We start from the raw sequence: 12,876 nt of genomic DNA, 5'->3' as shown, positions 1-12,876 counted from the left end.
TTTGTTAACAGTTTAAAATGGAATACATATATGCATCTGCTGTTTTATATATATTTGGCTCAAAAATATTTGACTGCATGGACTTGCCTCGCGGTCCAGTGGTTAATGCAGGGGGCACAGGTTCGATCCCTGGTCGCGGAACTAAGATCCCACATGCTGCACAGCATAGCCTAAAAAAAAAAAAAAAATCGACTGAAGATAATTAGTAACTTTGAATTCCAAAGAATCAGAGAAGGAAAGAAAATGTTGCTGATAGGAATTCTTAATCTGTTTATAGTTTTATTGCTGGGGCTAATTTTTTAAACTTTCTGTTATTGCAAAAGTCATTCATTGTAGAAAAGACAGTCAAAAATTTTAAGTACTTAATCTCAAAGAGAGACAATTCTTTTCATACTGTCTTCTATCCATCAGTGTAGTTTTTCTGTAAAAAAAAAATGAAATATACATGTTATATTTGTAGATGCACATTCTCTAGCAGTCAACACATGAATTCAATAATAAAAATATAGCTAAGAATTTTCCTCTGACTTTATATTTCCCTTGGTATGAATGTCTTGTTGCAGCCTAAGCTACAGTGTCCCTCTCTTCATCCAGTACAGGCATCCTCCCATTCTACTGGGCAGGCTAACATCTTTGCTTTGAATGGCCCAGAGTTGATCTCATCCCTGAAAGACCCTAGCTCCCAGGTGGCACATTTTCTGTGTACAGTGAATGGCAAACTTGTTGTGCCTTTGCTTCGATCCGTATTATCTGCTGCTGAAAAGATACATGTACCTTTGAAGGTTACATGTACATTGTTAGCACCCTTCTCAGTTTCCCGCAACAATGTATACAATTTCCCTTGATCATTACAGTAAATAATTGGTAGAGGGAGGGAACCAGACATACAGGCTTAGCATACTAGCTTGGAATGGACACAAGTTTGAAGTTTTGACTTGATTTAAGGGTATTTGTAACCATAGGTAGAAGGAAGTACATTTGAATAGTGTTACATTTTCTATCAATTTAAGAGTTCTGTCAGACTTAAGAAGAAACATAAGAAACTTCTATATCCTTATTGATAAATAAAACCCTAATTTATGAATTTAATTCTCACTGCTTTTATTCATGGAACTATCAAATAGAATTTCTTTTGAGGGCTGTAGGATCTCAGAGGTGAAAGATATCTTGGAGGGCATCTCCAAACTAAATCTAATCAACACCTCCACAGCATTCCCAACAAATTATCATCTAACCTCTACTTGAAAATATACCACGATAAAGTTTCCCATTTCCCAATGTAGCCTCCTTGTTTGCACAGCTGTAATTGATATTGCATTATGGCAGGGTTTTAGTGTGTGAGTGGGATCCAACACAATCCTATAAAAAAAGAATCATATTATTGTGGGTTAATGAAATGATCATGTGAACCTATGAGATGGAACCAAACACCAATCATTTTATCGAATTTGCATTCTGTTGGGGTGCTTTACTCTAAGGTTCAACTAAATAAGTGAATTTTCACATACTGAACTGAAATTTGCTTCCATTTGTCTTTTCTCAGGAGCCACAAAAAACAAATTTAATTCTTTTCATCATATATTCAAATATTCAGAACTACGTATTGTAGCTTCTTTGGCGTAAACTTTTAAAATCCCTTCAATGGTTTCTTGTGGGCAAGGTTCCCTTCCCCACCTTTCTTGCCCTTCTTGGCTAAATCCTGCATACCTTTCTGGACTCCTCTTAGGTGTCATTTTCTCAAGAAAGCTCTCCCTGGCCTCTGACAATCTGGGCTAAACTGTACTCTGCATCAAAAGCCCATTGTGCAGAGCTTATATTGTGCTTACAGCCATTTGCTAAGCAGCCTGTCTCCCTCTACTGGACCACAAGTTCAAGAACAGGGCCCATGTCTTAGTGTTGTATGAACAATGTTTAACACAGTATCTGATACATAGTAAGCCCTGAATTAGCCTGAATTGAACTAAACTCACAATTTTGTTTTCCCTTTAAAAAATAAAGGCCTGGGCTTCCCTGGTGGCGCAGTGGTTGAGAGTGCGCCTGCCGATGCAGGGGACACGGGTTCATGCCCCGGTCTGGGAAGATCCCACATGCCGCGGAGCGGCTGGGCCCGTGAGCCGTGGCCGCCGAGCCTGCGCGTCCGGGGCCTGTGCTCCGCAACGGGAGAGGCCACAACAGTGAGAGGCCCGCGTACCGCAAAAAATAAATAAAGGCCATCATTAAAGTGTGACTTCCAAAATGAATACTTTTCCAGTGGTGTCTGCCTTGCCGAGAGTATGACAGGAATCTGCCATCCTGGTTCTGGGTACGATATTCCTTTGTAATGCTGTCTCAGCTTATCTTACCTAATCTGATATTTGTTCAATTGACTGCTGACTAGTTTAACTTAAACCCTTAATTTTCACACCTGATACTCCCTAAACCATACCTCCCTATTCTTGAGTTAATGCCGATGATTCTGATTCTTACTATAGGTCCATCCTTCCTGTTTAAGGAGACATATTTTGTTTCACTTTAGGAAAGAGCTAACAATCACCTTTGAATCTTTTCTGCAGAATGCAGAAGCTGATCGTTTTCAGAATTGCCCAGCGTGCTCTCTACACCCTCATCCCATTGGTAAGGAGATAGGTTAAATGGACTTAGGCCCACTTCCCAATTATCAGTGACATACGAATCATTGGTATTTGGCTACAGTTGTTGAAGTATTTATAAACCAACCTAACTTATTGACACTCTGCCACATTTATCCTGTTCATAAGGCTATTGTGAGAAAACACCTGTGCTACAGCTATCATCCTATCAAAATTTTGGCATAATTGAAAAATTCCTTGTCCTTTGTGAATAACACTTCTATTTCACAGTATTGTGGAAACATCCTTTTAATAATCCATTTTAGAATCTTGTCTAAGAAGCATACTAAGTTCATTAGTGTACAGTTTATATCAAGCCTTCATTTAAACTTATGGTATCAATATGATATCTAGCTCAGACTAATTAGATGGTCTGAAGCAGTAGCAGTGCTCTTGTTTTACAGATAATGTAACCTGGGGAGAGCCAAACTATGATATGCAACTATTTAAACTATTTCATTGGTATCATTCTGAACCACAATGTTAAGTGGCAACACAGAATAATTAAATAACAGCCTAGACTACAGTCATCTTAGCATCAAAACAATTACAACATTTCACTATACTAGTAGAGGGAGAAAACCACAAAGGGGGTGGGGGTGAGAGGGGAGAAGTAGAATGACTAGAATCTAGCTGATCAGGTAATAAACTAATTAATTAAAAATAAACTAATGGTCAATTCCAAACGGTCATGACTAACTGGACTTTGGGGGAACAGTAGCTGACAGACCAGCCTAACATAGCCATCAGACATGCATCGACTGTCAAAAACAATTTTTGTACAGACCATGGTTATAAGAAGCTAAATTGTAATTAATACTAGACAGTAAAATACTAGCTGCAACAAATCAAAACACAGATCTTACTCCTGCATAGTATGGAATCAACTTATTAGCCAGAGAGATCCTACAAGCAAGGTGTAGCAATGAGCACACCAAGAACCCAGATTTGGTTTCTAATACCATTCTCCAGTAAAAGGAACCAAGGCTCCTTGGAGGGGCAGGAAATAAATCAGATAGTTTGGAGCATTTTGTAGTCCCAGAAAGGAAGAAAGTTAAGAAAAAACAAACAAAAAAACCAATGATGGGAGTATGTTATAGGGACACAGAAGCTAACTGGAAGAGTTCCAATAGCCAAAGCTGAAACAATTGATCAAAAACAAGAAATACCCAAACTATTAAATAAATATCCATGAGTCCACACTGATAAGAATAAATGTTTGAAAAAAATGGATGAGAGACAAATCTGCTCAGAACTCCAAATAATTTATGTAGATTCTCCACTCTCAAGGAGGTGGAACACAATTCACGCCTAAGTGCGGGTTGCTCATAGTTGAGAGCCTTCCCCTAAGATAGTGTGAAATCCTGGGAGAGCCTGTGTTCTCAGGACCACAGTGCTCTCCAAACTTTTTCCATGTGTGCTGCCTCTGTTCCTACAGTCATCCAAGCATGAGACTTGCCCCTTACATCTGTTGATAAAAACAAAGTGAGACAACCTACTATACATGAAATAGATAAGCAACAAGGATTTGCCGTACAGCACATGGAACTACATTCAGTATCTTGTAATAACCTATAATGGAAAATAATATGAAAAAAATATATATTTAGAACTGAATCACTTTGCTGTATACCTGAAGCTAATACAATATTGTAACTCAACTATACTTACAAAACAAAAACCAAACAACTACAACAAAATCAAAATATCCCTCTTCCATGAAGCACTGAAGAGTTGAATAGGCTGAAGCTGGACCAACGGTTTTCCATCACAGCAACACAAAGACCTTCAAACACAATAGCAGGTATTGCCATTCTCAGACATCAGCACCCTTAGTTGGCATTTTCCTGGTCTTTCACCTCCACCCACTCCCAGTCTCAGCCACTCTCAGTTTCATCCTGTTGGTTGGTTCTTCTATCCTGAACATTCCTTCTCTCCTTTCCCCGCTCTTTTCTCCCCCTACTTCACAGGAGTAAACCTCTTAATATATAGAGCAATTCACTGAGGTCCTTGAATTATCTAGGAATTCTCCTAAAGACAGTAGTTTTTGGAGATGCCCATCTTTAGGTTTAGAGAGATGAAGAGCTTAAGTAAAGAAGTTCTGAGGGTTGGTGACAGAGGTGACAAGGTTTAGGCGGCAGTCTGCTCTTCCAGATACATAATCCATCTAGAAAGGACAAGCAGGCCTGTCAACATATTAGATTCATATAATTCATATTAATTTTGAGGCTGAAAGATACCCTGAAGGTTACTTAGTTCTCCAGCTGAAGAAAGTAAGACCTAGAGCTATTAAGTCAGCCACTTTGGGCCATGTCTTCTACAGACTCTGTGATTGTGGAATACAGATTTTCAACCAAGTGCTCGTGGAATGTAATCTTTTAACAGGTTTTCACATCTGAACTTCTGGATACAGTAGCCAGCAACTAATTCAACATCGGAAAAAAAGTCTTAAAAAATTGTCTCTAGTAAAAAATGGTGAGATATTTGAAAATACTAAGTGTATATATTTTCTAGAGGCAGAATTGGCAAAGGCGCTCTTTACAATGGGTGGGCGGGACCTTTAAACATCATACAACCATTGATCCCATCCCAAACTTCTAATTCAATCTAACAAGAAATGAAGCCTCTTCTCGCAGTCATCATTATCCCAATTACGGCAATAACGACTTCCTCTTCTACCGAGTCGGCTGACAGATTAAAAATCTCTAAACTCCTTAATCTGTCCTGGTTCGAGAATATATTAATCTGGCTGATTCAGAAAATACTTACTCACGGATTTACTCGGGGAAAGAGTGCTAAGCAAAGATCCATTTATTTCAAAGCATCTAGAAATCCCGAATCCCGATGTCCACAGCGAGGTTCTGAGAATTAAACTCCTCCAGATGCGCATCTTTTATCCTATATTCGTCCATAGAAAGAGTTCAATTGAAAAGAGAGAGGCAACGAAATAAATGAGTGGGCTTGGGATGGGGGGAACCTGACGCCACCAGCCGGGGCGAGTCACCTGAGCAGCGCAAGGCAGGGGCGACGCGGGGCGACGCTCGCAGACACGCAGGGAAGCGGGCGACTACGGAAAGCGGGAGGCCGCAGGCGGCGCGCTCGCTCCCCGTCGCCGGGCGGGCCGAAGCCCCCAGTCCTCGGCCCCCGCGCAAGCGACGCCGGGAAATGCCCACATCCGGGAAACCTGCAGCGGAGTGCGGCGGCGGCGACACCGAGTGGAAGGCAAAATGGCGGCGGCGGCGGCGGCGGCGGCGGCCTGGTGCTAAGGGGAGAGCCAGGTCCCCGCGACCCCCGCGACGGGCCGCGCTGGCCCGCGGCAGTCCCCCGGCGTCTCTGCCCGCCCTGCCCCACCGGGGATACTTGGAGTCCCCGGGACGGGCTCCGGCCGCATCGGCGCCCGCCCTCGGGCCCGTGGACGCTGTCCAGGAGCCCCGCTCTCCCCTGCAGGTAGGTCCGAGGCTGGCGTAGCGGGTGGGGCGCACTCTCTTCTCCCGAGCCGGAGTTGGCGGGGCGGTGGCCGCCGGGGCCCACGCCCATCCCCGCTGGCGGGGGTCCAGGGGCTGCTACGGACGGGCGGGCCGGGCCGGCCCGGTGCGGGCCCGACTTGGCTGGTTGCACGGACCTGAGCGGAGCCCTGCCCTGGGGAAGCGAGGGTTGGCCGCGTCCGGGGATGGAGGAAGAGCCCCGGGCTTTGCGGCCTTGGAGGTTCAGGTTGGGCTCGGAAGAGCCGGTGTCGCCGGAGGCCGTGCGCGGACTCCCTCGTACCTCCACCCTTATCCCCAACACGCACGGGTCAGCGGTGCTCAGGAAGGAGGGAAAAGCGAAAGGTGGTTCTGAAGGAAATTCGCAGTAACAGAGCCGCCGTTCTTTCATCCCAGAGGGACCGGATGGTGGATATACCTTGAAGAAATTCTCGGAATTTCTACTTAGAGTCCACTGTAAATAGGGTACTGTTCATAGCTGGAAGGGGTAGGAGAGATGGAGGGATCTCTGTGGAGTAGGCGTGTGTATGTAAATACAGAAAAGGAAAAGGAAATTAAGGGGACATTGTTTATTATAACTTCAAAAAGAATTTGTATCACAAAGAATGACTCTCAGGTGACTTGATTTAACCCCATTCTCTCCAGTTGAAAGTTCTTTTCTAAGGGAAGAAAATTTAATGTCTGTTGACCCATGTGTTACTATTACTCAAAATATATAGTCATGTAGAAGTTATTCATAAATCTAGTGAGAAATAAGTATAATCTCGCACAAGTAATATTGTTTCACTCCGGTTAGGGAAATGAATTTGAATCGTGAAGCTTGTCCGGCCTTTATGGATTATATATTGAGGATTAAGAATTTTTTATCTAATTTCCTCCATGTGGAAGAAACGGTAGGACATTATAATTGGAATGAATGTTCTCTGCTAAGGTGTCTACGTTTGTGATTTACCTCCGGTTATTTCTGTAATAAGTTGACAGACAGGTAAAATGAGCTAGTTGATTCCCTAAGGCAGCGGAGGAATTTGACTGATTTAACAGTAAAAGAAGTAGCATTGTGTTACTCTGATCGGCTGCTCCTGCAAGAAACTAGATCATGGTACACGCCAGGGAAGGCGCATTTTTTTTCTATGCCTGAATATTTATTGAATATGACTTGCCGCTCTTCAAAAGCAAATAATAAAATACTTCTGCTGCACATTTTTGATATCATGTGTGGATATCCTTCTATAGGTTGAGTTTTTGTTTTTGTTTTTAATGCTTCTCCTTGTTACTCTACGTAAATATAGTCTAGGAACAGTTTCAGCTCTGGTTATTTAGTTTTTGTTCTAGATGTTATATTTACATTAATGGGGGATTTTTGTAGACCGCAAAAGTTATTTAGTCATTGATCAACATTTTTATCAAGTAGAAATGGCAGTCATTTTTTAGCACGAATATAAATTATAGTGATTGTTTTCACTTTCGATAAGTTAATTCTTAGAAACTGAATTGGAGAAGATGTCATCAGTATGCAGAGATTCTTGAATATTGCTGTATGAACAACTAAGACTGTGGTGCTAAGACAGTACATATTACTGTTGCTTTTCTCATCACTGATTTAGTCAAACTCTGAGACAGGCCGTCTTGCTTAAAAACCTAATTCAACCTAAGGTAACACTTTGAAATCTTCTATTCTTCTTCTAAGCTGGACAGTGATATTTGTTTGAACTCACATTTGCACATTTGATGAAGGTCTGAACTTTCTAAGGAATGGAGGTTTTGTCTTTTCAGTCTAACCAGTTTAAGTATCTCTTCAAAGAATGTGAGTAGTTATAATCCCTTAGGAAAACTCAAGATGTAGGTATGGTAAAAAGAGCCCTGGGCTGGTTCAGGATGTGTCGAGTCCATTCCTAGCATGATGTTGAGATGGCTAAATGATCTTAGGCAGGCCACATTACCTCTCTGGATCCATTTGCTCATCTGAAATTATATATATATGTAGATATATAGGTAGATATACATATATAGAGATAGATATATGTATCAATCTGTCTATATCTATATATCCCCAAGACACCTATGCTCTGTCAATCTGTGATCTAGTAGGAAAAATAAGTTTTATTTGACTGTGCAAAGTGCATTTGGAGTTCAGAGGAGGTTAACAACTACCAGTTCAATGAAAACTTCAGGAAGGAGGCATTTGAATGGGACCTTAAAGGTTGGGTATAATTTCTACAAGAAGAAATATGGCAGGGGCTCTTCCAAGAGTAGTGAACAGGAAGAGTAAGAACATGAAAGTAGAGAAGCACAAAGTACATTAGCTGAGAGCAAGTAATTTGGCTTGGTTAGAATCTGGGTAAGATAGTGGAAAGAGTAAGAAGATAATAACTAACATTTATTGAGTCAGGCACTTATTCTAAACATTTGACATGTATTAAACTTATTTAATGCTTAAAATAACCCTATTTAAATAGGGCTATTATTGCCCACATTTGAAGGTGAAGGAACTGAGGCACAGCTTGCTGAGATCACAAAACTATTGTAGTTACTGGTAGAACTGGGATTTGTACCCTGCTCTTTGACCCAGATCTCTGACTTTAAGTTAAAGGAATCATTGAGGGTTCTGGAGTAGGGAGGTAACATGATCAGAACTATGTATTAGGAAGACTCATCTGGCACCAGTGTAGCATGGGTTAAAGAGGTAAGCTGTTTAGTGTTGAAGAGTTCTTCTCAAAATTCTCTTTGTTTATTAGAGTTTTCACATATCAGTTTCACATTTGTTAATGCCAGTGTCAACCATACCTTGCTGGAGGGATTGTAGTCTACCTTTCCGGAGGACAACCTGACAATAAGTATCAGAATTTTAAATATGCATTCTCTTTGACCCAGCAATTCCACTTCTCGGAATTTATCTTAAGGGAGATGCCCAATAATGGGTGCACAAGAATTTTTTTTTAATGGATTGTTTAAATGGTTACAACTCTGTAAATATACTAAAAACCATTGAATTATACACTTTATTATTTAGTTAGTTAGTTTTGGCTATACCACCGTGCAGTATGTGGGATCTTAGTTCCCTGACCAGGGATTGAACCCATGCTGCCTGCAGTGGAAATCCCAGCACAAGAATTTTTATTGCCACAGTTTTTATTAACTAATTTTTATATGTACAAGGAATATGTGTATACGTGTAAGCTATGAAGCATAGTAAAATGACCGTCCACGAACTTACCACCCATCCTCAGAACTAGAATATTACCAATACAATTGAAGTTATCAGTGTTTAAAACATTATTTATAATAGCAAAAATTGGAAATAACCTAAAGGACCATCAGTAGGGGATAGATAAGTTATGATACCATCTACCTGATGTAATTCAATGTATAGTTATTTTAAAAAGATGAGGTTGAATTGTCATATTTCCTCAGTTCCAAGACACCATTAAGTCTAAAACAAGCAATCTATTTAGTAACAATTTTTCAGGGGAAAGAAAATAAACATTTTTTGAAACTGTTTTACTTATTTATTTAATTTGGTTGCACGGGGTCTTATTTGTGGCAGGCGGGCTCCTTAGTTGTGGCATGCAAACTCTTAGTTGCGGCATGCATGTGGGATCTAGTTCCCTGACCAGGGATCGAACCCAGGCCCCCTGCATTGGGAGCCCGCGGTTTAACCACTGCACCACCAAGGAAGTCCCAATAAACATGGTTTTTAACTAACCTTCAATAGAATACATTTATCCATTCAATTGTATACCATTCAGTTTTTTTGAGTCTCAGCTTTATTCACATTCAGGATCTAGAATTCTTCTGATTTACTTTGGGCTTTGGTTAGTTAACAAATAGCATCATGGTGACGTGGTGCTTTTCATAACCCCAGCTAATTATCGTGAACCTCTATTGTCTTTATGATTGAGTATATAATTTTGAGGCATATTGAAGAACACTGGAGTTTTGTCTTCCTTTCCTTTTGCTTAAACTCTTAGTTTTGTTTTTTTCCCTGAGTTGAGTGAGTTATTAGAAATTAAACAGCTTCTTCGGAAGGTAACTCAAAAGGTTTGACAGGTATTTGAGTGCTTGTACTTCATAAAAGACTCTTACCTTTGAAAATTCTGTGATCTCACCTAAATTTGGCAATTGTTTATGCCTTTAATTGCATTGTCTTTTTTTTTTTTTTTTGGCTGCATTGGGTCTTTGTTGCTGAGCGCAAGCTTTCTCTAGTTGTGGCAAGCAGGAGTTACTCTTTGTTGTGGTGTGCAGGCTTCTCATTGTGGTGGCTTCTCTTGTTGTGGAGCATGGGCTCTAGGCGCGCAGCCTCAGGAGTTGTGGCTTGGTGGGCTTAGCTGCTCCGCGGCATGTGGGATCCTCCTGGACCAGGGATCGAACCCGCATACCCTGCACTGGGAGGCAGATTCCTAACCACTGTGCCACCAGGGAAGTCCTGCATTGTCTATTATATGACAGTTTCTGAGTACATAATGCCACATTATAGTGGAATCTTTTTGAAGACATTTTGATCATTAATCAAGGGTCTAGATTCAACCACATGGTGCTGCCAGTGAAAATAATACAGTTGAAGTGACAAGGAAATTTGGCCTTTTATTTATGGTCAGGTTAGCTATGTGTGTTGTTTGCTATTCCAGAACTCCACTTTGGAGCTGGCACATTCCTTTTAATACTGATTTTAAGATATACTCAGTTTCAGAAATGTTAAAATGTGGAAAAGCATGTATCTGAGAATCAAGAAAACACTATACTTTCTGTCCTAGGAAGACATTCATAGTATTATGTTATTCTTTTGCTAGCGTGTTGGGCCCTAAGCAGCAGTAGCTAGATTCACAGGTCCTGTGGTCCATATGTCCAGTATTCTCTTCATCAGGTCCGGATATAGCTCGTCTTGGCCCAGAGACCTTTGAAGTTATCTTTGCTCTCTGTCTCCCTCTCACTCACCACATTACACAATCGTAAAACAGGGACAGGAGGGCATAATAAGCACTACTGTTAGAAAAGGAGAAGAATGAGAAATAGCAATTGCTGATAAAATAATTTTAAAACCACCATAGGCAGATCTTGTGAAAGCAACCAGCGCTGGAGGAAGGGGAGATTCCTTGACTGGACCTCCGTTCAGGTATCTGGGAGGAGCTCCCTCATCCATTGTTCTCTGTCACTGTTGGCCATTGCTCTCCAAGAGCCTCCTGGGAGTCCTTTTTCCTTTATCATCCTTGGTCACCTATGAAGTGTGAGCTTTAGGGGAATAGTCCCTCTTTGGAAGGTGCAAATCTTTCTTGACTAAGTTACTCTTCGTAGAAGTTGAGAGCCCAAGGGTTTTACATTTTGAATAGTTGAAGGGTTTTTTAGTTTGAGCTTGAGTGGTTTTTCAAAAAAAAAATTTTTTTAACAAAACAGTTTCCTCAATTTAGAAAGCTTCTGATGTGTTTAATTCCAGTCAGTTGCATGTGTCAGTAACCATAACCAAAGTTCACATGTGGTAGTAACCTCATCCAGAGATTTGAGAACTCCCATTTCGCTTCTCAGTTGGTTATTTGAGGGAAGGCCATACCCTTAACGTTGGTTTTTGTTGTTGTTTTAAACCACTGAGGTACTTTAATCAGCCAAGAGGTTTCAGTGGGCACCTGTGCTCAGAATCTTTTAATCCTACCTCTTCATGTTGGGGTCTAAAAGCAAGCTGCTTTTCCAGTTCTGCAAGACTTTAAATTTCTGAACCCTTTCTGTCCCTTTCTGTTTTTGTTTGCAAATAAGCTGCTTTTTTTCATGACCTTGTCATTTATTTATATTGCTTTGCCAAATAGCCAATAGCAGCCAGAATACACTTCTAAGATTCTCTTTTCTAAACTCTTGTCATAGAACTAACTACAAGTTCAGTAGGCCATTTGTTACCTTGTAAGTTATAACAGGCAAAGCACTTTATCAAATATTTTGCCACTGTGAAACATGGTTCTCGGGGCTTCCCTGGTGGCGCAGTGGTTGAGAGTCCGCCTGCCGATGCAGGGGACGCGGGTTCGTGCCCTGGTCCGGGAAGATCCCACATGGCGCGGAGCGGCTGGGCCCGTGAGCCATGGCCGCTGAGGCTGCGCGTCCGGAGCCTGAGCTCCGCAACGAGAGAGGCCACAACAGTGAGAGGCCCGTGTACCGCAAAAAAAAAAAAAAAACATGGTTCTCCATTTTTCCAGCCTCCAGTATCAGTTCCCTTGAAGCCCTCAACCTGACCACTTGGCCAGTACCATATTAGGTTTATGTTATAGCGGCATCTCACTTCTAGGTACCAATTTCTGTATTAGGGTAATGAGAGACTACGTATACAGATAGACAATGGCTAGATCATATACGAAAGTAGAACTCTGACCCACAGTCTTAGTAGCAGTAGTCCCAAACAGTCAAGTCTTGGTCAGTAGATGCCAGCTTCTCTCAGGACCAACAAGAGAAAACCAAATATGCTTCCCAAAACAGTCACATAGGATGTCCCACTTTTAGTTAGCTGGCCTCCAGCTTCCTCATGACAGCAGCCTACAACTAGAGCATCCCTGAAGTCTTCTTCCGCTTCCCTGCCTGCCTTTGAGTCTCTGCTAAACACGAGTGACAGTGGCCAACTCCCTTCCAATAGCAAGCTCTGAATAAATAGACTCTGCTTGTTTTGACGGTCTTTATTGCCACAATAATATTGGGCTATTTTGTGGTAACAAATCCCAAAATATCAATGACTTAACACTACAGAGATTTCCTATCTTGCTCACACTCAGTCCAATGGGGGTCGTTAGTAAGCCATC

General features: G+C 41.5%; 1 protein-coding gene and 1 long non-coding RNA gene across 3 annotated transcripts in view; one reads left to right on the top strand and one right to left on the bottom strand.

Moving 5' to 3' along the window:
• Nucleotides 1–123: 123 nt before the first annotated feature.
• LOC308626192 lies at nt 124–5,761 on the bottom strand. The gene is made up of 4 exons (XR_014017214.1): nt 5,632–5,761; nt 5,397–5,525; nt 363–421; nt 124–170 (listed from the first exon to the last, which is right to left on the bottom strand). It is a non-coding gene; the product is annotated as an uncharacterized lncRNA (long non-coding RNA).
• The window catches only part of LATS1 (large tumor suppressor kinase 1), a 45,086-nt gene continuing 37,913 nt past the window's right edge, over nt 5,704–12,876 (top strand). Inside the window, exon 1 of one of the 2 annotated variants that reach the window (XM_081251044.1) lies at nt 5,704–6,074. In XM_081251044.1, the coding sequence (XP_081107170.1) occupies nt 5,793–6,074 (282 nt within the window). In that variant the 5' untranslated portion in view covers nt 5,704–5,792. The remainder of the gene's footprint in view (nt 6,075–12,876) is intronic. The other variant, XM_081251043.1, reaches the window with a different exon arrangement.

Source organism: Mesoplodon bidens (genome assembly GCF_964165515.1).
Source record: "Mesoplodon bidens genome assembly, chromosome: 12".
In the NCBI taxonomy this organism is placed as follows: Eukaryota; Metazoa; Chordata; class Mammalia; order Artiodactyla; family Ziphiidae; genus Mesoplodon; species Mesoplodon bidens.
This window is presented reverse-complemented; position numbering and strand designations above follow the sequence as displayed.